Here is a 27,307-nt window from a genome sequence, read left to right as displayed (position 1 = left end):
TATATTGTAAGGTAACAAAAACATAATGATTCTTATGTCCAGGTGATTATACACTCATGAAAACATAGATAAATAAAATAAATAAAAAATAGAACATTATATTCTTTTTCTGCCATAAAGACAGTCCCCTAAATCACACACACTGGATTTTTTTGCCAAGTCAGGGCAGCACCAAGCTGAAAACACAACATGTGATAAAGTGAACAGTTGTAGATGCCAGAGAGAAGTATTCCTTTCATAGTGATGATTATAAAACATCCTATTGTTATTTCCGAGTCATTTTGGTCTGGTCATTTTGGATCTTTCATTGCTAATTTACAATACCATAAATACAGCTGTGTGTTAAAAAAAACTTTTTTTTTTGTTTTGAAAAATGTCCATTTGTACATTTCTCAGTTTCAGCAGTTGTTGTTTTCTTTGTGCTGTTTTCAGTCCAATATGGGTTTCAATGTTTTGCACATCATCACATTTTGTTTTCTCGTCTGTCAACTCTTTTGGAAACAGACTTCTTGAGAACATTTTTGGCGACTCTACCCACCTCTGATTATACTGCAGTCACAGAACATCTCAGAATAGTAGAGTTTTCAGGAATAAAAGAAGTCTTCCTTCAGCCTGACAATGCCACATTCCTTTTTTAAGTCTTGAATAAGTTCTCTGGACCCTCAGGCCTTCACATTCAACCATCCTACATAAAGGATCACGTAAAACCTTTAGTTCAAGTAACAATGTGCCAATCAGGGAAACCCAAGCAGTGATAACATTGTCCTCCAGCTCCAGTGTTTGAAGAGCAAACAGCTGACAACTCTTACCTCGTGTGCACAATAGTGGGACACAGCTCAAATGATTAAGTTGTCTGGATCTGGTGAATTTGAGCAGCTACAGGCCTACTTTCAAACTTCCATTCTTATCTAAACTTTTACAGAGAGTTGTCTGCACTCAACTTTCCTGAATTCAACTTGACTTTGATGAATAAATCTGTGAAACATTTCAGGCTGCTTTCAGAACAATGCACAGCACAGAGACGGTTCCTATTAAGGTAGAAAATCATATTCTCATTGCAGCATGGAAGCTCTCTTTTAATCCCTCTAGATTTGGTGCAGCTTTTGCTAACATCTTAATTGATCAGGTATATTCCTAGCTTGGCATTAAGGACTTGTTGGTTCAGCTCTTATCTGTCTCATATTCAAATTCAAGACATCTTCAGCAGACATCATCAGTGGGGCTCAGCAAAGTTCAGTCTGTGGTCCCTGCTTTTACTTTTACGACTCCCAATTAGTCACATCACAAAAGGTCTCTTTTCACTTTTCTACTGATCATAAGAAGCTACAACTAAGCTTAGAGTCCAGACCGTCACAGAAACGCTGCTTTCTTCCAACTATCTCTTCAGTATAATTCAACACAGATAACAAATGATCATTTAGGTTTGTCCTCTGACCACCAATCTAAACTGGTTTCAGCTTCACTAATGAGAACTTGACAAAGAATCAAAACGTTAAGTCATTTAATGTGTAGGCTGTGTCTGTTTTCACAACAGTGTAATCAAAAACGCACCCTGGGAGTTGTAGTTCACTTCTTCCTCCCAAAAGTATTGTGTCTACAGGTGTGTACCTTGGATGAAACCTAGTTGTTCATATTACCTTTAATGATGATTCTCTTATTGTTGCTATTTCTATATTTAAGGTTTGGTAAGGTTTAGGTTTTAAGAGCTTGTTGATTCAATGAACATCATCTAAATAGAATAGAATGAAAAAAATACTTTGTACACTTTTACACATAGGCCTGCAATAGGACCTGTAAAAACTATAAACTATACTATGTAAAAGGTCAAAACAAACAAAAAAAGATAGAACAAACAAAAACAAATAATCAAACAGAAGTAAAAATAATACAATTATAATAAATAAAATAAATTAAATATATAAAAACTATAACTAAAAAATATGTAAAAAAAAAAAAAGAGGATGGCAACCAGTGCAGTTACGGATTCAGTACCTTGCTCAAGGGCCCCTCGGCAGTGCCCAGGAGGTGAACTGACACCTCTCCAGCTACCAGTCCACCCTCTATACTTTGGTCCATACCGGATTAGAACCAGCAACCCTCCGGGTTCCTACAGACTGAGCTACTGCTGCCCCTGGAACTTCCCATTTCATATTTATCTCACTATTTTTGCCACCTGCAAGTCCAAAATATTTCAAACATTTTCAATTAGTTTTTTTTATACATCCAAATTTCTGTGAGAAAAGTAGAGCACTATTCAAATCTTGATTTGCATATAGTGTGCTTATGAATGTGTTCATAAGGGAGGCCCTTTGGAAATGACTTTATAACAGCTTTCATTCTTCTATACTGCTAAGTCATTTGGTGCAATAACAGCTTTCATTCTTCTATACTGCTAAGTCATTTGGTGCATATGTTGTATGAATATTTGTGTTATAGCGTGTGCATTATATAATTTTCTACATATTCATATTCAAAATCTTTACTTTCAAAATAAATACAACACAAAAATATAAATGTTGAATAGAATTAATTACATTACATTACATTATGATTGTGAGAGTTGTGCTATATAATTACAGAAAGGACTGAAAGACATTCTTCCTACATTATTATGAGAGTGAAACAATAAAATATGCTTCATAATGAAGGGAAATATTGCAACAAAAGGGTGGCCACAGCCCTCAGGCTACAGCTCTAAATATCTTGCTTTCCACAGTTTTGAGAAGAGTAACTGATTTAAATGGCATTAAGTAATTGGATTTTTTTTCTGGATGGTTTCACATTCATCTCAGAGGCTGTGGCTGCAGAATACAAGCCTCATCTAATACAGTTTCATCCCCATCAAATGCTGCTGGATTGACAGAAATCCCCGCCTCCTGAGCATATAAATTCCTCTGGTTCTGGACGGCTGAGCATAATCGAGCCCGGCACAGAACTAGTGAGGGAGATGTCAGATGAAAATGTGACGAAGAAGGAAAAAGAGTTGTTTTTGCCGCTGTTAAACAATTTGATAGACAATACAGACAATGGATGATGGATGGATCCCTTGGATGTGCCAACCTTAGTGTAAAATATTACAGAAAACTCAGTGCAATATAGTGCAATACACTGATTCCTCTGTTATTGTGATTCTGAACACTGCATCCTGTAAATAGACATCACTCAGTGTCTTACAGTGTTGTATAAATTATATATGTCCTGGAGTATATACAGAAAAATAGAGTTGAGTGTGCTGGAGTGTTAAAGATCAAAACATTCTTCATATGTAGTTTTGTACTGAGCCTCTCATTCAGATGCCACTACTATTCCCTCATTATCTTCTAACAATCAAGATGTGCTTAAATATTGGAAAAATATTGACACTACTAATGATCCCTTTCACGTTACACGTGCCAGTCATTTAATCCATTGGTAATATGAAACATTTAGTGCATCTTAAAATAAACTCAATCCCCTGTTCAGTAAATGACATGAATTCTCAAAAGAACTGTGTCTACACTTCAAGATTCCTAAAATAGGATGCAAGTGTTTACCTGTAAATCAGAACCTCATCATCAGAGCAGTTGTACTGGAGCTGGTACATCTTCACCTTGGGAGCTGACTTGCTTACTGTCCACTTGACCAGTGCTGAAACAGCTGTCACCTCAGAGACGGACACAATCCTCTCTGGTTGGCTCTTGGGAGCACCTTTGCTGATCCTTGTTGTCCCTGTGATATCAGAGAGACGTGACTTTGGCGGTGCTGGCTGCCCGGTGCCGTTGCTGAGGTGAGGAAGCTGGACAATGGACACCTCCACAGAGGCAGTGGACTCTCCGGCCACGTTAGCAGCAATGCAGGTGAAGGTGCCGTAATCCTTGGAGGTGGTGATGGTGATGCTAAGGGTTCCGTTGCTGAACACTGAGGTTCGGGAGGAGTTGCCAAGCAATCGATCATCAGGGGAGATCCAGTGGATAACAGGAGATGGGTCTCCTGTTGCTTCGCATCGTAGGCTGGCTGTTTGGCCCTCCAGAACCAGCATTCTGTGGGTGTGCTGGGTAATGAGCGGTGGCTGACACACAAACTCCTCCTCTTTCACATTCCAGAAGTAACGACCCTTCAGGCCAGTCGGGGAGGCACAGGTCTCCAGGTCATCATCTCTCTCAAGCCTCCGCAGCCACAGCATCTCACAGTTGCAGTGCAGTGGGTTTCCGCCCAGGCTTAGGGACAGCTGTGGAGCATAGGGTGTAGTCAGGATCATTGAGTCCTGGGCGCGGGCAAAGACGGGGTCTGGGGGTAGCTTCTGCAAACGATTAGAGGTCAGGTCCAATCTCGCCAGCCTTTCCAAGTCAGTGAAGGTTCCCTCTGGAATAAAGTTCAATAGATTGTGATCAAGACTTAGCTGGTGAAGGTTAATCATCTGGCGGACAGAGTCCCAGGGCAGAGATATTAGGTTGTTGTAGGAGAGATCTAGATCCTCCAAGGCAGGTGCCAGATCCTCAAAGGCCTTGTCATGGATGCGTCCCAGTTGGTTGTTGTTGACAATGAGGTGTTGCAGGTTGACTAAACCTCGCAAGTCATCAGGGCCTAGCTCCATCAAGCGGTTGTTGTCCAGATGAAGTGAGCGTAGTGTTTCCAGGTCACCAAAGGAGAAGGGCTGAATGTAGCTGATGGTGTTCCTGGAGAGGGTCAGATCCACCAGGTCGGTCATATTGGCAAAGTCCTGCTGTGTAATACGGAGGATGTAGTTGCCTCCCAGACGGAGCTCCACTGTACTGCGGTCGATGTCCGGAGGCACAAAAAGAAGGCCTTTGGAGGGACACAATGTCCCCAGGGACTCAGACAGATTCTGGCATACACAGTACTTGGGGCATGCATGGGTGATCATCACTGTGGCTCCCAGGACCAGCAGGCAGCAGATGATGTGGTCCATGGTAGAGTCATATAAGGGAAGCTGTGTGAGAAACAGAAAAATAAAGATAAAGTAAGGGTAATAAAAATGAACTCATCTTTCAAACACCATTTCAACACAGCCCCTCTGAAAGACCACAGAAGGAACTTAGGTGCAAAAGGTGTAAAGGGATCTGAGATGGAGCCACAGGCACAACAATGTCCTACCTGAAACGATCAAGATTTTAAAGTCATTTCCCAAAATGACTGTCTGCTTCTTTTTTGAAATCTTTACCTAATGCCTGCAGGAATCATTAAAGTTTCACCTCATCTTAAAAGTTTCTGTGTCAGGGGGATATGCCCTGCAGACTGTGACAGAAGTACCAATGCACTGTTGCAGAGAACTCCATGCTAGGTGTAGTTAAGTCACTTTAATGAGACATAAAGTGTCTGGATATGCTGAAGTTTCTGCATAATAGTTACTCTAAGGCTGTGCATTGTGTTCACTGCCACAGAAGAGAAGTAAAAAGTCGCTGTTCATGCAACATTCTTCTTGCATCCATCAGAGTTGGCTGGTTCCCAGATTTGAACCAGACTAAAGAAAATTAAAATTGCCAAAAACCAGAGATGTGAATGTAAGTTGTGTAAGTTGGGATGCTGTGTAAAATGTAAATAAGAACAGGATTGAAGCACAAAGACAAGATATTTAATGAAACTGGGGCAACAAAACACTGTAGAAGTTGTGGAATAATCAGAAAAAACCTGCTTGGAACATTCCACAGGTTAACTGATGACAGCTCATTTTATCATGGTGGTGTATCATGGGTATGAAAGGGGCATCCCCAGATTTTCACAAGAAAGGACAAGGTGAGGTTCACCACTTTGAAAAAAAGCTCAACATTTTAAAATGAATGATTCTCGACACACAACTGTAATTAACTAAACCTAACCCTGTAATGTAAAGATATGCAAAAAGACAGATAGCAACAATGTCCAGAAACACAGCTGACTTGAACTGATTATGACATAACTGACATAACTGTCTATGTAATAAACCAATGGAAAGTGTGCTGTGGTCTGACAAGTCCACGTTACAAATGATTTTTTGAAATCACGGCAGTCATGTCCTCTGGGACAAATGTCCATTTTACACAGTGTCTCTTTTGTGAGGTGGAGGCAAAGATTGGTAGCAGTGGAAACACTGCCCTGTGAGTCTGAACAAGCCAAAGGTTTAGCCTGACCACTTTAAATAAACCCATCTGAAAGAACAGTATAATGGACAGTATGAGTAATAATTTTACCTTAGGTTTGTCTAAACTGGAGGCTGCTGTGTTGCAATGTATTTTTTGTTACAAAGTTCCAACATCTTAGGAATGACTGGTACACTTGGAGGAAATGGGCATTTATAGCAAACAGTAATACTGTACACTTTAGTAATAAAGATTTCGATCGAAACAGCTCTGTTCTCTGTCCTTAAGTAATATTGAGGATCCTGTTGGAGAACTAACCCCACACTAAAAAGCACCAAAACTTTGGAGGTCAAGGTAGTGCAGGGAGTTGTTGAGTGGCATTGGCATGATGTGTCAAAGGGGAGTGTTATAGAAGAGGTAATATAATGGTTGTGTTTACGTGCATATGAATTATATATATGTTGTTATTGAAGTTGCTAGAGTAATTTCTGTTCCATAAATCATGGCCAGAAATAAAGAATAAGGTTGCAACAATCATGTTTCCATGGGATATGCAAAGCATCTCGACTCCAGACGGTATGCAGTCTATATTGCCAATGGCATACCATTTGTGCTTGCCTTGTTCAGTTTGTTCTATAATGGAGTCTGTCAGTTACTGGGCCTCGGAACGGCCTCTATCTGAGACATCATGTGACCCAGGTCTATTTCTCTCCAGGGATATAGCACTCAGGTGTAGATAATGCTGTAATCATAATGTAGTCCTGTGATTGGGGAATACAGCGCAATAACTCAAGTACAGCACATTAGACAGCAGGCTGTAACAGCATTCACTGGGGCGACTATGGTGATAAGTGGTATTTTTAAATGATTGTATTTCAGTGGTCAAATAAAATAGGACTTTGAGTGACTTTCATTCCAGACTACTACGCATGAGACAACACACCTGCAATTTTATTTATCCACTTCTGCATGTGATAATCTCTCTCTGAAATTTAGTGTAATGACTCAGATAACGACAGAAAGCAGCCTGAAAGAGAAAGTGTTGCAGTAAACCACTGTGCACATTTGCACATCATTATATGCACAGTGATGTTATACAATATTATTTTTCAGATAAGAACAAATATGCAGATAAACAGCATGAAATAAAAACAGCACGCTTTCCAACATGAACTGAGATTATCCCCTTTTCCTTTGCTGCTTCACACCCACACACACATGCACACATCAACATCTGTGCACTGCACATACACACTCATGGATGGCCGCACACACCCACACTAACATGTTCAAACACCCAAACACACACCACAGTGTTACCAAATATTGCCTGTGATGAATCATATCGTTGTGTTGAGTTGACTTATCTATATTTCTCAGGTTTTCTGCCTCACAAAGTGTCACCTGCCTGATATGATAGAGGTGCTAATGGGCGTAATGATGATGATGAATAGTACAGTGTAACAGCTGCAGGGACAGATAAGGAAAATGTTAGGCTAAAGGCTGACTGAGTGGGCTGGCACTTACAAAAATAATGGTAATCTGAATGCTGAATTTGTGTGCACGTTGGGACAAGGAGCTGCAGTACTTTTCAACAAATAGTACCAGGGCTCAAAAGTGGACTGGAACTAACATTCCAACACCACCACCTCCTTCAACTGTTACAGAGGGCGGGACTGAGAGGAGAGACGGGTGAAGTTGTGAGTAACATTTACATGAACTGCACTGGTTGGTATAGTTTTATCACAAAAGTTAGCTTTAGTGAGTTCACTGCTGACATGGCTGCTGCTCAATGTCTTCTACTATCTATAAAGAGTGAAGGAGTTGAACCTAAGACAAATACTGTTAGGATGATGACAGTTTATGTCTTGTGTAAAAGTATGTTTGTGTTCACTGATTTGTTTGAACTCTGGGCAAAGCCCCAAGACGGATAGATTGTTTTCCAGAAGCCCCACGATGTGTAAGGAATCAGTTCATCCCCTTGGAGGAGATTATATATGCTACAAAGAAAGTCCAGAGAATTGTAGATGGTTTCCAAATATATATTAAGGCTCTATCTTTCTGTGTCGGAGATGATTGTCTGTGTCTCCTCAGCGCTCATATTAAACTGCCAGCTAAAGATCAACTCATCATCTGTTGAGTGTGTTCAGCTATTTGTCTCGTGGCCCAGAAGATCCTTCCTGTCAAATACATTTAGTTTTCATTTCATTTCAACTGGTTGGTGGCAAAGGAAATAAACTGATTGGAGCTTTGAGGAAATTTTCAACATTTTATTTTTAAAAATGTCTTTAACAGCATTATTTAGTAATGTATTTTGTTTTTTTGTTTTTTTGTTTTTTGTATTTGACTTGTCTGATAAACCTTTATAATAGTCAGTTTCCGGGGCTCCACACACATCTTCGAATTACTTGTTTTGTCTGACCAACAGTCTCAATCCTGAAAACAATATAAGATTATAGAGCAACAAATTCCTACATTTTGTGAATCCAGAAACAGATGTGGCTGTTTGTGGCTGTCGTTTTAAATTCGGCCATGGTTGGAAGTGGTCCTCATGGTATTGTATACAGTCCTATCTGCTGTCGATTAGTAAAAGAAAAGAATGGCTTTCTGTGAAAATTCTAAATTCAGCCAAACTCCATTTTGTATAGAACAAACTTTTTATCAACTGATGCTATGTCTTCAAATCAATATTAGATATGAGAACAGAGTATAACAGTTATGAATATCCTTCATGTGCTGTCGATTAGTCACTTTGTCCCAAACTCCAGCCTAGAATAAGGTACATTGTAAATGACCTGCAGAGTCCTTAGAATGTGTTCACGGAGCCTCGGGACCACAAATAGAAGCATTTCATCACAGAGAGCGGAGCAGCACACTGAGGAGGAGTGTTTACTAAATCATCTGGTCAAAGTCAAGGGCGCTCTGTGGAGGATGGATGGTGTGGAGGTCAGGGAGTTAGCAAAACGAGATCTCTCCCGACAAGTCAAGCATGACAGCCATGCGAGTGGCTCCCTTGTATGTTGAGCAGAGCCAGATAGCAGTAATCAGCGAAGGCCTTGATGTGAACACTCATCACAGCTCCTGACAGACAACCACTGTGCCAACCCCGGGGGCCCGCTGGGCTACAGCCTTCATGCACAGAGGTGGAGGGGAAGCTACAGTCTGCAGAATCATTCACAGCAGCCCTTATCTGAGCACAGGCAGCCATACTGTTACTGTAGATTGATGTGTCGTGATAATTTTAGTACTGTCCCATACACATTGTGAAAGATTGAATCAATAATGAATTTCCTGAACATTCACAGCTTTCACAAACTCTCTTGTGCAAGATGAAATTTCATTTCAGCGTGTGCTCCTGGAGGGCAGAGTCTGCACAGACAGCAGCTGAGTTTGAATAGTAAAGAGAAGAAAAAGTGGCAGCATCTGTGTACCTCACAAAACAGGATTCAACTACGCCTACGCAGTATCATGACAGGAGAGAATCTTTAGATATTAAACTTTGTATTGGTATCAAAGGCTGATCTTGGAAAGTGTGACAACAGTACAGAAGGTCTAATGCAGCATTTCATTCAAAGAAATATTCAGTTTGTAGATTATAACCACATCTTTGATGTTTTCCAAAGAGTTTTTGTTCAGAGGAACCAAACAAAGAGCACTAACACATTGTCTTTGTCAAAGAAGCTGTCCCGCAACAGCTACTACTTTTAGACTGTTGAAGAGTAATTTAACTGCAGGCTGACTTTCTCTGATGGTTAGAAGTTTCAGTCAGCAGTCATAAGTGTGGTTAGGTGTGGTGTGGAGTAGTTGTGAAGTAGCAGACATTTAAGTCAGCTACATGAAACAAACACAAATATCTGATATACTTCCTGTTTCCGGTGTTGTTTTCCACTGGTGAAGCTTCTATTGGTGCTCTTTTATTGCATCATCTTGTTGCACCTTCTTCTTCTGGTCTGACTGGAGAATTATTATTATTATTATTATTAACCAACTCATACTATTAAAGTTAGAGCAGAGCATGAAAACAAACGTTCATTATAAGTATAAACATAATTTAGTATCAGAATATGCTCTTCAAGTCAATTCTTAATCTTGTGAGGCAGCTGGACTTGCAAGATAATGTGGGAATCCATTTTGGCCTTACGCACTTGAAAACAATGGCAGCTGCTAAAGAGGTTCACGTAGGTCTGCCTGCATCAGTTCTCTTTGAAGTGTAGAACTTTTATTAACTGAAAGAAGAACAAAGAACGACACTGAAGACTTTTATGGATGGAAAAGAATTTGGCTACTTTACCTGGTTTGTTGATCTGATCATTTAAAGTTCACACGTGAGAGACAGAGATAGAAAGATGGTTCATCCAGTCACATGTAAATCATTAAGGGCATGCCCTTTTCCAAATGACAACTTCCCAGAGAGTTCTGGTTCAGGTTCTGGCAGGATTTAGTTAACTCATACAGACTCTGTGAGCAGTTGAGGGAAGGTGAGAGTTGTCTTTGATCTCAGAGTGGGAGGATACATTCATGCACCTCTGTAAACCCAATGAGGACAAAATTCAATAAGTACTGTATCTGCACCAGATTCATTCATTCATTTTCAGCAAACACCTATGTCTCCATCCGAAAGCCAACAAAGATAAAAAATCGTTGAGGCTTTCAGGCTCCCTCACATTACTGTTCCTTTTTTATCCACATGACAGGGCCAGCGTGTGTTCAGGTACTACATTGTGCTGTTTTACATTATATGCAATAGACTAATGAGAAAAAATGATTTCAACATCAGTGAATAATGTGCCTGGCCATCCTTACTTTGCTAGAACAAGAAGCCTTCTCATTAGTGCACAGCTGATGGCGGGAGGTTCTGTTGGTTTATTATTTTCAAAGAGTATGTTGCTTTTTCTCTGACTATTGCAGGTTTGTAAGTGGTGTCAACAAGTCTTCGTTGGAGTATATCTCCAAGGGCCAAAGAACAACAACAATGAGCCCTGCTTTTGCATGAGATATTGGCCCTTGTTTTTTATTTCATAAGAAAAAGGCATAATCATGATAGGGAAGGGAGTGCGAATGTTTGTCAAGACAGTAAACCTGCTGGGTATTTTGAAGGACAACCTCAAAGGCATACACTGAATGTTGCAGGACACTGATTTTCTCTTCAAACTGATTGGTATGCCCTGTCTAAAATACTTCGGAGAGTCTAGTAGCACATCACTCAACCTACAATCAAATATTGTACACTAAATGTTTATTGTTTGTCTTTTAAATCACTTCTGTGTACAGATAATGGTAAATGGATTGTACTTAACTTTACTCAAAGTGCTTTACACTACATGTCACATGGCCAAGGCTGCTTTACAAGTTGCCAACTGCTCATCAGAAAAGAATCAATCCCATTCACACACAAACACACTGGCGTCACAGCCATCAGGAGCAGTTTGTGGTCAGGTATCTTACCCAAGACCTGACTGGTTGACATGCAGACTGGAAGAGCTGGGGATCGAACCGCCGATCTATCTGGCCCAATAGCTGAGTGAGGAGCACTGCTTGTTACAAATGGAGCTGCAGCAGAAAGTTAGTCTAGTTCATTGTGGTTCAGGTTAGGCCTGCTTCTTTGTCCTGTTGAATGGAAACCAAGGTGTTAAGTTTATGTTTTGGTCTGTTAGTATGTTAGTGAAATGCATAGTGGTAATTAATCCACTGGACCAGAGGTGTCTAAAGTTTTTCCATTTTGAGATCCAAAGCTGAGACCTAATGGTTTCCCATGAGCCAGGTGTATTCATAAAGTTCCCTTAATGGACTTCCTGTGCAAGTGTCACCCTACCCACCATGAAATAATGCAAAGAAAATTAATATTTAGGGATCCTACATATTTAAAGAGCATTTTTAGCTCACAAAATATTAAGCAGCATAAACTACGATTTATATTTTAATTGTTTTTCTTAATTTTTAACCGTTTTTCATGAGAAACATCTAGTGAGCCAAAATGAACCTTATGGCCACACTTTAGTGGAGTCTTGCCCCAGACCATACAACAGATCATTAGTACACAGTACTAGCTGTGCTCTGACACAGTTAATTCAACTTTATTGCTGCATAGTTCATATTCATAGACAAAGTTAGCGTTGAGTCACTGCAAAACAAATGTGCGAAACTGTAGCCCAAGGAAGCTTCCAAAGAAGCCTTCTGTTATTTCAGTGTGTCACAAACGTGCTCACACATTTCATATCTCTGCTCCTCATCATTTTTATTTTTCTGCATCACAAGCCACCAGAAGATTATCATATTCACATTTGAGCTTTGAGTTCATTACTATTCGCAAATGTTACAGCTTTAGACAAAAGCTGCATTGAAACAGAGCCGAAAAGCAACTCAGTTGCTCAGTCTGTGGGGTGTGGAGAGGTTTGCCTGTGGCTGTAGTTGTATTTCGTGCCTATATGTGTAAAATGAAGGGAAATAAGAATTTCCCCATTGAGGGATTAATAAAAGAAATCATCTTTAAACAGATTCAGATTTGACAAGGGGATTCAATACTGGATTTCAAAATCTGTGCTGAGGACCACAGAAGCCCAAACCCTACAGGATGCATTGAAGAACTATCTTATTTTGCTTTTACTGTATTTTTCTGAAGAAGGTCTGATATTAAAAGATTGTACTATGCACTAAAATTCAACCAGTTGTCATAAGCAATTAATCCAATTACATCTGACAAAACAGAGCTTTCATATGGTGATTCACTACCTCTTATCTTTTCTTTCAACAGATAAAATCCTCTCAACGTTCAAAGGCATTGGATCAGAGGAGAAACCTCCTGTTAAGAAAGAATGCTCTGCATATGCCATATGTAAATACTGGGCATGATGAATTTATAGTTCATCTTGCCTTGGGCATGGTAGTTCCTCTTACACAGCCACTGTCTCACCCTGTTCTACCCTAATGATCAAATGGATCCTCGAGTTTCCTCAACCACTGAATGAGAGAGTTTAAGTGTCACATGATTAATGCCGTTTTGGGGGCTTTTCCACCCCAATGAAGATAACACTGCACCTTGTGGCATTTTAAGAGTCTTTAAACCACAAATACTGCACTAAATATCTGCTATCTGCTAATATTCAGCAGTTAAAGAATATAAAAGCTCCCGTACTAAAGAGGCTATATGATACTTTTATAATATACTGTGTGTGTGTTATATTAGGCTGCAATGAGGATTTGTGCCGGGGAGGATTCAGCTCAGATGTGACAATCAGACTTATCACATCCACAGTCATGAGATTTAGGTGTAAGTATGCGTGTTGACACGTTTGTCTGCAGGAGAGCAGCTACAGAAGCAGGATCAGGGCTCTGATTTTTAATCTAATCTCCGAGACATGGCAGACTACCTCCTATTAGCATTCTGCCACTGCTGGATTTTGTGAACAGCTCTAAGAAGCTTTTGGGTAGAAATCTGCCTATCATCTTCAGAAGGCTACAGAGTCTGCAAGATGTTACATTAAGTTTGCACTTCAGGGGATGAATGTAGACTGCAGAGCTTAATAGAGATGGCTAAAGTGTTAGCCTAAGAAGGTGTGACCTGTGGGAAGAGCTGTTTGGGTGGCTCCAGGCTCAGGTTTAGCGAGGAGACCAGATAAGGAAAAAATGACAGGTCTGCTGGGTTTGTTGAACCCCTTTGTGCTGCAGGGAAAACTGCTGGGCAACATATCTAAAAACATGCTTTTATACTAATACATGTATTTTAGGTTCGCACATCCAGTGTTGTAATGCTAGAGATGAGTCTTGCTTTCAAAAGCCAAGATATTTGTCAGCTAAGCATTCTGTAATAAAAATGAAGCCACAAAGAGTTCTCCTGAAAACCAGCTTCAGCCTGTAAATCCTGCACCACCTACTGAGACGTCTGTCTGTCAACCCTCACTCAAAGACATTTTGAAATTATTAGCTGCATATTAGCTACCTAAGTCGGCTATATAATGTCTGGTCTTGGTCTTGACTCAGTCTCACCCTACCTTGGTCTTGGTCTTGACTTTTTCTTGGTCTTGACTACAACACTATTAGAAGTGATGCTTTGGCTTCTGTTCACACCAGTAACAGGGGTTGATTCTCATCTCGTTGTGTTCTCTCCTGCATCTGGGCGTGTTCATTGGAAGGTAGATGCTGACACTAGCTCAAGTCCCTCCCTATCTGCCTGAGGAAGTAAACAGCACTCTGCTTCCTGTTTCATGCAGACTTTAATGCAGCTAATTCTTTGGGATATTACACATGGTGTGATGTGTGGATCAATGACAGATGTCATCACCGACAACCTGACCCTGCATTAAGATGATTACTTCATCTCTGTTCTGTTTAATGGCTTTTATTGCTTTTTAGAAAAAAAACATGCTGACGTCTGTGTTTTCACACATAAATGTGTCAATCACACCCTCATACACACACACACACACACACACACACACACCCACATGTATGCACGCTGACTATTTTTGAGACATAAGCACTCCACGTTGGAATGTGTTGCTTTCTGCTGCAATGCCATTTCGAGTTGCTGCATGGCTGCATGCATTTTTCTAGTTACACCGATCTCATTTATCAAAAGTGACAGGGAGGCGTTTTCATAAGAGCCACTCAGGGTAAAGATCAGCTTATTCAGCTAACTAACAGAAAGAACAGAAAGAAAACACCCTGGCAGTCTTTCCACAGCTCCTTCGCTCGCTTGTTAATAACCCCACGGCTAGTTCAGTGGTGGCTCGGCGTCTGCCGACTCTGCTACATGCCTGCCTCTCTCGTTCTCTGCTAGGCAGGTCTGAACCCTTCTTCTAGGAGGCTCTATTCAAATGATTAATAATTTCAGTTGGAAGCAGAAGTGACATCATGAAATTGCTTTTCTATTGTCTGGCTAATTAACCTTCTTGCTTGGTGCTCTGAATAGTCTCTTACATTCCTCTTTCTTGTGACAGCAGGACTATGGGGCTGCTGAGCTTCCAAAGAACGCCAACATTTCCCTCGATGGAGTGGCGGGGCTGTGAGCCGGCCTTTCGGGTGGAAAATACTTCCCGTATATAAAGTGACAAAGGATGCTGCGCAATGGCATTTTACATTTTAGACATTCTTCTGCCAATCATACGGAGAAGCTTCAACAAGTACAACTGTGAAAGAAACTTTAAACAAAGATTGCAGAAAAACACTGACACAGCACACACACTATATGTATGTATGTGTGTATGCAGCACTGTTCTGCAGGGATGTTTGCATGCTTGGATTCAGGTTTGAGTAAAACTAATCGTTGTTATTTTGAGGTTTTCTGACTGCAACTGAACAACAGTTCCATCGATCGATAACATTACTCTCTGAAGTCATTTCTGAGATCTCACATTGTAAACAAAACAAGTCCAACTTAATTGAAGAGAAAGTAAATGTGAAGAATAACATTATGGCACAAGCTTTAACCTGCTGTGCTGGGCATATTTGTTCAAAGTTAACGCTCCAGAAACCAGCAGAATCAAACAACAAAGACAACAAAACAGAAAGAAAAAAAGTCACCACGACCTGGTCAGTCCTTTCTGCCGACTCTTCTGTGAACTGTCCGCCAGAAACAGCATCTGTCTGGGCAGTTAGATCTGGGTTGATCCCTCTGTTTACTGCTGGTGATGATGTGATGCAATTTTGAGCAATCCACATTGTTATAGCAAACAGTAATGTAATAGTCGGTAGTGTCTTTGGCAACTTACTGAGATAAGATCTTTGAATTTATGTGGAAAAGTTGGCATGACCTCTGGAAACAGCCTCCTTCTGGGCAGTGAGAGCTGGGTAAGTCCATCTATTTACTGATGGTAATTATGTCTTCATCTCTTTCCACTATATAAGACAGGTCAGGATGTAGAGATTTACAGTGGAAACCGGGTGAAAACCCACAAAAATGAAATCATAGATTAAAGTTGCATTAATGTGTGGTTCAGGTTATTGATGACTACTCAAACTGTCTAGAATACAAAGGTCAGGGCTTTATTCCCACTGCCAAGCACTCTAGAGTCTAGAGGTTTGAAGGGTTATTAGTGCCATAACTGGTTCACTTACTTTGGTTTTACATTCAAGTGAAGTGTTAGCTAAGTAAGCTAAGCACAGTGGCAGCTACAGGCTGAGCTGATATTGTTGAAATGAAAATAAAGGAACACATTTTCGTGACTTTGGAGGAATGACTGTCAATCAAACAAAACTTATTTTAGTCTTTTTGATTTGTGAAACCAATCATTCAAACTCATCACAGACACACAGAAGAATTAAAAGGATCTTTTGATACCAGAGAATCTTTTGACAAAAATGTATTGGCTTTATAGTTCAAGAATCTCCAGGATTTCCCGAGCACTGCAGAAGTTTGCAGCTCCAGACCTTCATGAAATATTGATAAGTGTATCATATGTGCAACTGGGGAACCAGACACAGATAAAACAAAGGACAAAAGTCAAAAAGCAGTTTTAGAAAGCAATGCTGTGCTCCTATCTGAAGTATGCCACCTTTGCTGCTGTAACGCAGCCGCAGCCTCTAACCTCCCACTCTGCACTATAGATCACAATGGCACGCATCACTGACCTTCACGGTCAAGCCTCTCCAGGGACAATACTATGAGAGATAACAGGCTCCAATGAGAGGAGTCCTCAAATGCCAGGGCAACTGAGTAGAGGGCAACACACACCATGGACTGCAGCCTCTCAGAGCAAACAAGACTTCTGACTTAGAGAAAGAGAATCTATAAAATATTAACATCAGAATCATGAATTGAAACCACAACAGTGCATAGATTTGATCAAAGATTTAGAACAGGTTTAAAAGCTGAGACGCCCCAAATTCTCAAATAGAAACAAAAATAGAAAGTTTCTCTTGATCTGTTGCTCCTCTTCTAACAGAGGAAGAAATGAGACAAACTGCAGGAACTCCTATGAACCAACTGTTACTTTATTTATACTTTGGTCTTTCTTTTACATCCCCATGAAGTGTAATACGTGTTTTACATTGAAAACCTCACAGCTCTTTAAGATTCATTGACAGTGATGTAACAGTATTTCTGTCAAAAAGAGACAGAGGTGAGTACAGTGACAGCACGCTATTGTTGTACTGATGGAATTGGTGCTGTAGAAATGTACATTATGCTGAATTTATCAAGAGTGAAACACTAAAGTTTGCATCAGTTAGAAGTCCAGAGTCAGAGTTAATGGCTGTTGCTCTACATTTTTCAAGTTTAAAAGAGGGACCAGGTATGGAGATACACTCTCCATTGGTCTGTTTATTTTCAGTGCTGAGCCCCAGCTGAAGCTATCAGGCAGAACCCGCAGATACATTATGATGGATGAAGGAGAGAAAATAGCCTTATTTGCAGATGACATATTGATATTTATACAACACAACCTGTCTTCAGTGTCTGCACTTTTGCAGCGTCTGCATACATGTGGCCCAATCTCATGGTACAAAGTTAATTAGAGTAAATCAAAGGCGGTGATGTCTGCAACACGGCCTTCACAACATCCTCAGTAGGGTATTTTTAACACTTGCACACTTACAATGATGTTTTAGTGGCTGTACAGTGAGATAGCAAGCAGCATTCTATCACAGACAGCAATGTTAGAATCCTACAATGTAAAAGATATTTTGTATGTTCACCACTAGTTTTTCTGTAATAGTGCTGACAAACAAACAGCACTGAAAACGTAACCTCCCTGGCAGAGGTTATGAACATACTTAGGTCTATTTTTAATAAACTCATATCCAAATTTATACGAAACAAAAGAGAATAATATTGGGAACAATGTGTTCATTGAAGGACAGAGGAGGTCTGAGTGAGCAAACTCATTGCTGTGGTCAAATGAATTAATGAGAACCGGGAGACAGGAGGGCTCAGATAGAACATAGTTCAGAAGTGTTTGCCAGTTTAGCCTTTAAAATAAAGATTGAATTATGGGTAATGGAGGACTCTTTGTCAAGAGCCATGTCAGTTGTTGACAATATAGACCTTTCTTTTCCATCAGTGTGGGATTGTGGATTCAGATGGTGGGCACTGAAAGACTATTATAAACCAGCTAATTGAGGTTAGTGAACTCAAATTTTTGCTCACCTACAAACATTGAAATCCACACAGAAATCATATATAATGGAAATACCAACTAAAATCATTTCTGCCTCATCTACAGGCTGTCGACAGCTGACATGATGGAAAATATCTTCCATGTGGAAGAAAAATTAAATTAATTATTGATGGCAGAACTTCTGTATGAGTTGGCACAAAGTATGGAAATAATCTGAAGAGAAGATAAAAAAAGACTTTTAGGACTCCATTGGTAGTTTCAGTGTTTGATGGAGGCTCATTATCAGCTTTATGTCAGAGGAAATGGACGATGACTGGGGATCGTTCACATATCTGCTGGGACTGTTCAGTATTGCAGGGATTTTGGAAAGATATGAAAGAGGAGATTGAAAAAATAATGAAAATTGCCATTTCAATGGATCTTGTGTTGTTCTGAGACCAAAGATATACACAGAGCAGACTTTTAGTGAGTGCTAGAAAAACTATGACTATAAATGGGAGGAAAGTGCTCTCACCAACACAAACTCAATGACTCAGCTGGAGGCTGAAACAAGTCTACACAATAGAATATATATATATATATTATATTATAATATAGATATATATAGCTAGCGATATATATAACAAAACTGCAAACAAATGCTCAGATGTGGACAGATGTATTTGGAAAACTACAAACAATCAAAGCTCCCTGTCAGAGTTGTTTAACTGTGTTTTATGTTTTATATTACAGATATTTAAATTTAATACCATTTTAGGCCTTACTGTAAAGCCCTATATGGCCTCGCTCCACAGTGCAGTAGATCTGTGACCTACTTAGCCAACTTAAAATAATCAGACCTCTCAGGTCACTCCAGTTAAATGTGCTATATAGAGATGGTAAACTTTTGCTTTCTTACCCTCGTCTTTAATGAATAAATGAGGATGGAGGATGCGGGAAAGTATTCATTGTAACACAACAAGTCAAACATGTGGACAGCGTAAGTGGTTCAAAAAGAACATTCTTGAACTGGAAAGTTAGTTTTGATCCTTGAAAGTTGTCCTTGAGCGACACTCTTGACTCCCAGTCTATTGCTCATTCACTGGGAGTGACTCCGGATAAGAGTGTCGGCTAAATGTCAGAACTGTAAAATGTAAATTACAAGTTCAGAAAGGTTTCAGGAAACTCAATGACACAACCGCCTTTGTCTCCACAACATGGCACGGATACCTATTATTCTACAGACTGAGCAGAAGAGTTTGTGAACAGCCCTGCAGTGTTGAAACCACACACACACACACGCACACACGCACACACACACACACACACACACACACACACACACTCCTCTGTAGCTCCGCACTGCACGTTGCCTTACTTTGATATTCATTATTCTTACCTGCTTCTCACTGTTTATGAGGTGCCCTGCATTGCTCTGTTGTCAAGAAGGGATTCGTTGCTCTTTAAGCTATAAGCGAGTCATAACACACATACATTATGCATGCAGCTTGGCTCATACATCCCAGCCCCCAGACTCTGAGGCCAATCACACAAGGAGCCCAAGAGAGCACAGAGAGCTGTGTTTGCGGAATTATCTTCCAAACACGAAGCAGTAAGCTATAGTTAACCCATTTGCCTGCCAGCATCACTCTCTCAGTGCTCTCCTCCACCAACCACAGAGCTGCCCCCCTGTGAAGGCCTTTAATCAAAGGATGAAAAGTGTTTTTTTTTTTTTTTTACTTTTTATGAATGCAACAACAAACCACTGTTAATCCAGATAAACTAATATTTACCTCCACAGATCAGAGAAAGCCCCCATCCATTAGTCTCAACATAAATAAAATGCTGTCTCATTTCATTAAGTGCTTTATTTAACCAACTCCAATTAGGTGTGGACAAAAAGCACACGTCAAAACATGCAATTATATTCCAAGAAGCATCAGGAGACGTGTTGTGTTGCTCAGAAGGACGACATGAAAAATAAAAGCAGTAATCATGTTTTTGAATTTTTATTGGTTGTTCCTCCAACCCTTGTGCTGACAAGAACTCTGCCCAAATCAATGTCATCAACATCTGCAGACTGAAACAGAACAGGATCAGGGATGATAGCAGGTCCGTGAAAGCCAGGTGCAACACACACCTTACACTAATCTTTGCACTGGCACAAACTGCCATTGGATAGAAACTCTGAGGTACATCGCCCTATATGATTATAATTGCTAGGATACTGGACTGTTCTTATAATATAACACTGGTTCTCAATTGTGTGGGTGGCAGCAGACAGGGCACACATGAGCAGGTGGAAATATGTGTGGCTAACTGAATCTGTGTGTGGGCACGACAAACACGTGTTTTTATATCGATGTTAAGATTTATGTGAAAACCTATGCAGATAACTAAGCTGTGTGTGTGTGTGTGTGTGTGTGTGTGTGTGTGTGTGTGTGTGTGTGTGTGTGATGGACACATTTTCACAGGTGAAGCTCATCAAGTCAATCTATGTTTGTCTGTGGCAGCTTGATTTTAAAGGGGAAAATGGCAGAAACAGTTTGAGGACCGCTGCCTAAAACCTTTAACGTGTTTAGTGGCTTTACAGTGAGCTTTAATTTTTCAACATAAGATATAATATTAAAAAGAAAAGAATGTATCAGGTATCAGATAATGTGAAGGTTTGCCAGTTCATCTTTGACTGCTGCAGTAGCAGCTGTGACAGAGTAGGTGGAAGATTCATAACATAACATAAACCCACATGAGATTCAACACATCCAGCTGCAGCGTTCTCTGCCTTTACTGCCACTTTACCACCGTGAGAGGCCAGAAATACTCCAATGACTGAATGAATTTCTAGTATTTATCACAGTAATGATAAAAATGACGATAAATAAACACTAATTCAGCCTAATCTTTTTGACTATAAATCTATCATTAAAACAATAATAAAGGCTAGAGGGAGCTGGTGGTGTGTGGTCTGTGGGCGTTTCTATGCCTGCTGAAACAATCAGGAAATAACTTTTTATTTCTCTGATTAATAACAGCTTTATCGAGGCCAGCGCTCACTCTCTGTTATTGCTCTCTCTCTCGCGCGTGCTCACTCTCTAATCATAGGACACAAATCAAATTAAACTTCTTTGTGTCATTATTATTATATTACTATTGTCATTATTAGCGTAAATTGCGAGTTGGACTCAGATTTAGAAGCTGGTTCATGAAATAAATTTAGTCCCTGAATCCACCTGGACAGTCTCTGCTTCAGAGACATCTCAGGCTGTCTGTGGAGGTTTGACCGATCTGAGTGTCTGATTGGCGGCCAAGCGTGAGGAAAGAGCTCCTCACTGCTCTGCTCCACCTTCCGCCATGTTTGTCAATATGCATGTTTGGCTGCGAGCGTGTCGCGCACATACATACGTCATCAATGGGAATTTATCATTTTTATCGTGGGATGACATATTCTTACCGTGGGGAATGTTTCAGAAACATTTACACAATCATTCATATATCTGTCCTCACACTATGTAACTTTGGGCTCTGGGTACGGCGCTAAGTCACACACCACCATATATTAACTAATGTTAGTTCAGTTTGTTAACCGGGCTGCCTGGACTGTGAGCTCAGTAGGGGAGTGTTAGTGTTTGTACCACAGGCGTTTTGGACCACTGGGAAAAGGAGATTTTCAGATGGGGAGCTGAGCCAGAACCAGAGCTGGGTAAGTGGGGACTATATGCCTCTATGGACATAATGGCAGAGGAGAAGCAAAGAAGAGACGAGCGAGCAAGTGAGCAAGAAGCTGTTGGACAAATCAATAAATCTGGGACTGACTTTTAGTGGTTGGTGAGAGCTTGGTGAAATAAAAGGCTGAAAGACAGACGCCGAGCTGGGCTGACTGCTGCTGGACTAGTCAGTAATATTAGCTGCTGCTGGGTCTGCTGTTGGTGACCTGGTTGATGATTGGCTGTTAGTAAAGTTGTCAAACATGATCACTTTTATAAATAAATTCAATTAAAAGGATATCATTTGCTACAGTCAGTGTTATCATAGGAGAACCTGCACATCTCTTTTTCATCACCTCCGAAGTTGAAATCACTACTACTACTCCACTATCACTTCCACTCCACTCTGCCCCTGAATATAGACACACTTGATACCACACGTCACACTTGGCTCATCCCACACACTACATCACTATGTTATAGGTCAGAACATTGTTCCTTGTTCACTCACAGAGCCGCCATAGCCTTCTGCACATTCACACGGCACGGAGCGCTTTAAAAATACACTGCCCAGTCGTGTTCTCTCTATCTCAGAAATCGTTTCTAGATTCACAACTTCACTCTTATCTGTGTGCGTCAGATACGTCCCACATCCTCCCACACAGAAGCCTGGCAGGCGTGCAAAAGCATGCACATTATTCTCACTTACACTCGATCACAGTTGGAGAGTATCTCATTCCTTTTTTTAAATGCAGGATGATTTGCTGAGTGCAAATGACAACACCCTGTTTCACACATATTCAGCTGCAGACAGTCATGCCAAATAACAGAATGTGGCTCGATTGGCAAGCTGATGATTACGAGCCCATATGGAACCAACCGGCAGCTACTTTGTAGCAAAACCCTTCAGACACAGACACAAAGAGTGGTAATGTTTGAGCGGCCAGGCCAATGCTGACTTGTATATGATTTGATTTTAAAATGGGACCTACTCATACAAATCATACACAAGTGATCTGAAGCCTTAGTCATTTCTTACACCTAAAGTTTTTCCTGAGTGTGAGAGTTAAAGGAAAATTGATCTAACTCAACACACTGTGTTTCCAGGTGATGGGAGTACTGAAAAAGCCTTTTGTGTCTCCATAGGGAGCTGCTAGAAGTCTGATAAATGCCTTCAGGTGATGTCACTAGAGGCTACATTAGCTGACCGATCGAACTGTCGGAGGTCAAGTTGCATTGTGGGTAGTGTAGGTGCCAGTCTGTGACAAAGAAGAAGAATGTGTGGACCATTTATGCTGCATCGGTCTCACTCCTCTTTGAAACTGTCCATTATGAGTGAACTCTGAATCAGTAAAGTACTCTTTCAACTCATTACCTTTGAAATAATAATAACAAACAAACAAGAAATCTCCACTTACTAACGTATGGGGCTTTCAAATGTGTCTCATGATCTTTATGTGCAGAATAGAATTTGTTAGTTTGTCATGGAGATATCTCAGTTGCTGTCATGTGACCAGACAAGAACCTCTTGTCAGGACACATGAAGGGAAATGTACCTGTGTCTCTTTGGTCTTTCATTATGAGCTGCTGTATCTGATGAACACAAACAAACACGTTATGTCAACGCCAGTATTGATATCTTGGTCATATGTAGGCTATATTTAGAATATTTTCACTGTTTTAACTTGACATCAGACAGCTCTGAAGTGTTTACATCGATCTATGCTCTGTTCAAAGTCACAGACAATTTTACAGCACGGAACACGGAGAGTTGTTTGTGTTATTGTGTGTTGTGTTCTGTGTTTCAGCATGTTGGTTTAGGTCCTGCTTTTTCATCATGGTAAGAAAAAAAGTCCATGCCTATCTGCTTCTCCAAACTGGGGGCATGCTGATTGCCTAGTCTTGGTACTCTGACTGTGTTACTGTAGGTAACACACAGACTATAGATTAGTACCTCGTACAACCACACATCCCATGACCCCAAACTATCCTTTAGTCAAAATCTTAAGTAAAAAAAACAAAACATGGCCTCTGAAATAAGTGATCGCAGTCTGAGGTAAACAAATGGAGCTCTGCCCTGCAGAGAGAAGTGGTAGTAGTGTTAATGCTGACAGATTTCATAATTTGCAAAGTATCTTGAACATCATACAAGAGTGACCTGAAAGCATCAGTCATTTAAAGTTAAAGGATAATTGATTTCACTCAACAGAGTGTGTTTCATTTCTTTAAAGCATCTTAAAACAGAAAGATTTAATGCTGACATGTTAACTAAGGTTCACTGCACTGACTGGATAACTTGCTAACTTGATAACGTAATTACTGGAAAAATGAACCTACTTATTGTACAGATTTCTCAGATGGGATTTGAACAAGCAACTCTATCCATTAGACTTTTCACCGTAGAGCAGGGGTGTGTGCAGTTGAAGACAAACAGGCCATTTATGAGCTTTGGAAACAGACATAATCACAGCAACATAGTAATTGATATGGTGGTCACAGTGGTGAAGATTGTTTAGTATGCCTCTGAACCATGGGGTGGAGTGAGGGGTACCTCCAGTTCTGATCAAAATGTTGATGTGCAGCTTTGAAACATTAAGGCTAAACCCCTTTGTGGGATTTACTATTATCACACTCCCTGATGGATGATCTAGTCGTTACATCAGAAATGACAAAGTTCAACAGTTGAGGAAGTGAATAAAAGCTGGTTGTTACATCATTCAAATACAACCCTTATATACTGTAACTGGTTTCATATACAGTATATTACAGCCTGGGCTTAATGCATAGCAGCTACAGCACTCCCCACAGTCCCACAAAGCATTAAAGTCGAATGAAACACGACAGGAACTGCTGTAAACTGGTCTCCTGCAGCTCTCGTTGCTCTCAGTGAACCAACAGGGAGCTTTTTCTAGATCATTCTGAGATGAATGCAACCCTCCGCAGGGATCCTGTCTTTTGTGGACCATGAACCGTGCAGAGCAGCTGACCCACTTTACACTGTTTAGTGTTTGTTGAGTTTGCTTTAGTTCAGATGCTTCACAGGACGTTCAAGGGGAGTATTCATGGCCTGGATTTTGGCTGCTTACTGTAAAAGAAAGAGATTAATTAACTTATAAAACTGTATCGACAGAACACAGGGTAATCTTGAGGTAATGAGAGCAATTAAAGCACAATGAAATATTAATAATGGTGGATATCTTCTCTGTACTTTCCCAGTCAATACAAGTCCCATGATGTGCTGTGCTGCTTTTTCCCGAGGGGGAACTGTGGCCTCTCCGAATGCAGTTTGCATCTGTGGCAAACACACGGCGAAAGAGAATTCAAAGAGGCATAAGTAGTCTGGAGCAGACACTGTGCCTCCATATACCCTCTGTGGATAATTCATTTGCTGCTTTCTGCTGTCAAATAAGTCATTGGTGGAATGAAAAGCTGTGTGTGTGTGTGTGTGTGTGACCATAGTTAGATGCTTCCATGGCTATGTATAGTTCCATAGCCATGGAAGAATCAACTGCATGGGTATGAAATGTCATTATATTGCTCATTTCAACCCTCGACTCATGATGATTAAGACATGTTCTGGGCCAAGCTCAGGGTCATAACCTGAAGAGCAGCAGATGCACACAGCGAAACAGGAAACACAGTGTTTACTGTTTCAAACACTCAGATTCCCATCCAAAGACTCACCCAGAAACCCCACCAGGCACATCTCTGCAACGCTCTTTTGGTCCGTCCACGGAATTTGAGCGGTTCTGTACATTTGATATTTTTGTTGGTCACAAAGAAACAATGCCTTTGCTGCTGTTTAAATGTCGCCTTACAGGGCGTAGATTCTGGTTTGAACAGTAACAGCAGCACAGCCATGACTGACTTACTGCTTTGATAGCTACAATTTCAAATTCTGTATCATCCATTTTGTTTTCTTCAGAACACAATCCAAGTCCAAATCAGATCACTGTCAAAACACCTGTCAAAAGGATGTTCAGATGTATTATGTATGCAACAAAGAGCTTTACACTGGGATGGAACTGAAGTGCTTCTGTTCTGTAGTAATGGTGCTGAAAAATAAGGACCACACCGTTTGGTGTCTTTGCCCGTTTTTTGATCTTTAGGTGGAAGAAGAAGGTCTACCAAGATGGCTGCAACTGAAGCCACATATTCTGAGCTTCAAACGGCTGAATAGAAACCTGTGGGTGACATCACGCTTATGCTGTCCTGTCATTGGTCAGGACACTCCAAGATGCTGATCATGATGTTCAGCTGTCATGAGCACATCTTCCTCTCCTGCATACAGCAGTGGGAAATTCCAGGTAATGACTTCCTAGTCTAATCAATGACTTCACATGCTTACTGTCATATAAACACACTCCCTGTTAGTGCTTTGTGTTTGTTGACTGCTGAATCAACTTCATGACTGCTGGTTTGTGAGTTTGTCGCTTTCTATGAGACTGACGTTTTATTAGTCTTAGTTGGCTGAAGAGATGCACAGCAGAATGAAATGAGTGAAAGCCAAAATGCACTGATGTGTAGACAAGTGGGAGATGAGGTTATTATCAGAGACAATTTTATTAAACAACCTGTCTCAAACACACTGAGAGTGATTCTCTCTCTCTTTGGCTTTCTGACCGTTTGATTATACACAGCCATCTGAAAGCACTGCAGTCTGCTGGAGGATCAAATGACATTTGAAATGAGAGGCTTTGTTGTAGCTTGATACAAATCTGCTGTGTGTAAACTTTACCAAACTACAGTTCCGAACAGGATGATGCTAATCTCTCCCGACCTTTGAAGTCATACAGCTAAAGCATGGAGTTTCACAGTGGTCTGTGCCGGAGGAAATGAGCTGTGTGATACAAGTCATCTTGCATACTTAATAGTTCACCACTGAGTTCCATCAGATAAAATAATATATACTGCTGCTGATAAAGAGACACCCACTGCAGCAGAGAATATGTGAAGGAATGTGTCCAGGATGCAATGCACAAGCATCTGTATGTGAGATCGAGACTGTATGTAAAGTATCATGTCATAGTTATAGTGTGTCACAGCATCAAAATGTTTCAATAGCCTGATCGCTGACAAATCAGATCACTGATAAATGATCAGTCCTACAGGATCCCAAGTTACAATAATGTAATTAGTACTAAAGACAAATATCTGTGCATCTGTGAATCTGATTCTGTGTGAAATATGTTTGTTCTGTATTATTTCCCAAAACCACTACAGAGCCAAGCAGTGAGTGCTGTGGAAAGAGGACCATCAGTCGCTATTGACTCTCTGATGATCAGAGGTGGCTGTAGAGAACATCTTTACAAGTAAGACGGTCATAATATTCACAGTCAAGAATAAGCACCTGCTAGAAGTTTAAGTATCATTTTAAATGACTAATTATAACTAATTATGTCACGGCAAACACACACTCTACCTCCTAGCCTTCAGCTACAGTCTCCTCCTCCTTTCTCAGCTTCCCTTCCCTGCTGCTCCTCACTTGGCCAGCCCTCCTCCTTCCACCTGTTGC

The 27,307-nt window shown here is 40.5% G+C and overlaps 1 protein-coding gene and 1 long non-coding RNA gene across 3 annotated transcripts in view; one reads left to right on the top strand and one right to left on the bottom strand.

Annotated features, from left to right (window-relative positions):
* The window catches only part of lrfn2b (leucine rich repeat and fibronectin type III domain containing 2b), a 64,491-nt gene that overhangs the window by 10,621 nt on the left and 26,563 nt on the right, over positions 1-27,307 (bottom strand). For both annotated transcript variants that reach the window (XM_027273023.1, XM_027273024.1), the window contains one exon: positions 3,534-4,930. In XM_027273023.1, the coding sequence (XP_027128824.1) occupies positions 3,534-4,909 (1,376 nt within the window). In that variant the 5' untranslated portion in view covers positions 4,910-4,930. The remainder of the gene's footprint in view (positions 1-3,533; positions 4,931-27,307) is intronic.
* LOC109138122 (uncharacterized) overlaps positions 7,447-27,307 on the top strand; it is a 36,686-nt gene continuing 16,825 nt past the window's right edge. The window contains exons 1-3 of the long non-coding RNA XR_002041837.2: positions 7,447-7,756; positions 25,902-26,099; positions 27,016-27,104. This is a non-coding gene — a long non-coding RNA (uncharacterized LOC109138122). The remainder of the gene's footprint in view (positions 7,757-25,901; positions 26,100-27,015; positions 27,105-27,307) is intronic.

The sequence above is a fragment of the Larimichthys crocea genome, chromosome XXI (assembly GCF_000972845.2).
Source record: "Larimichthys crocea isolate SSNF chromosome XXI, L_crocea_2.0, whole genome shotgun sequence".
Lineage (NCBI taxonomy): Eukaryota > Metazoa > Chordata > Actinopteri > Sciaenidae > Larimichthys > Larimichthys crocea.
The sequence above is the reverse complement of the archived record's forward strand: the minus strand, read 5'-3'. Positions and strand labels throughout refer to the sequence as shown.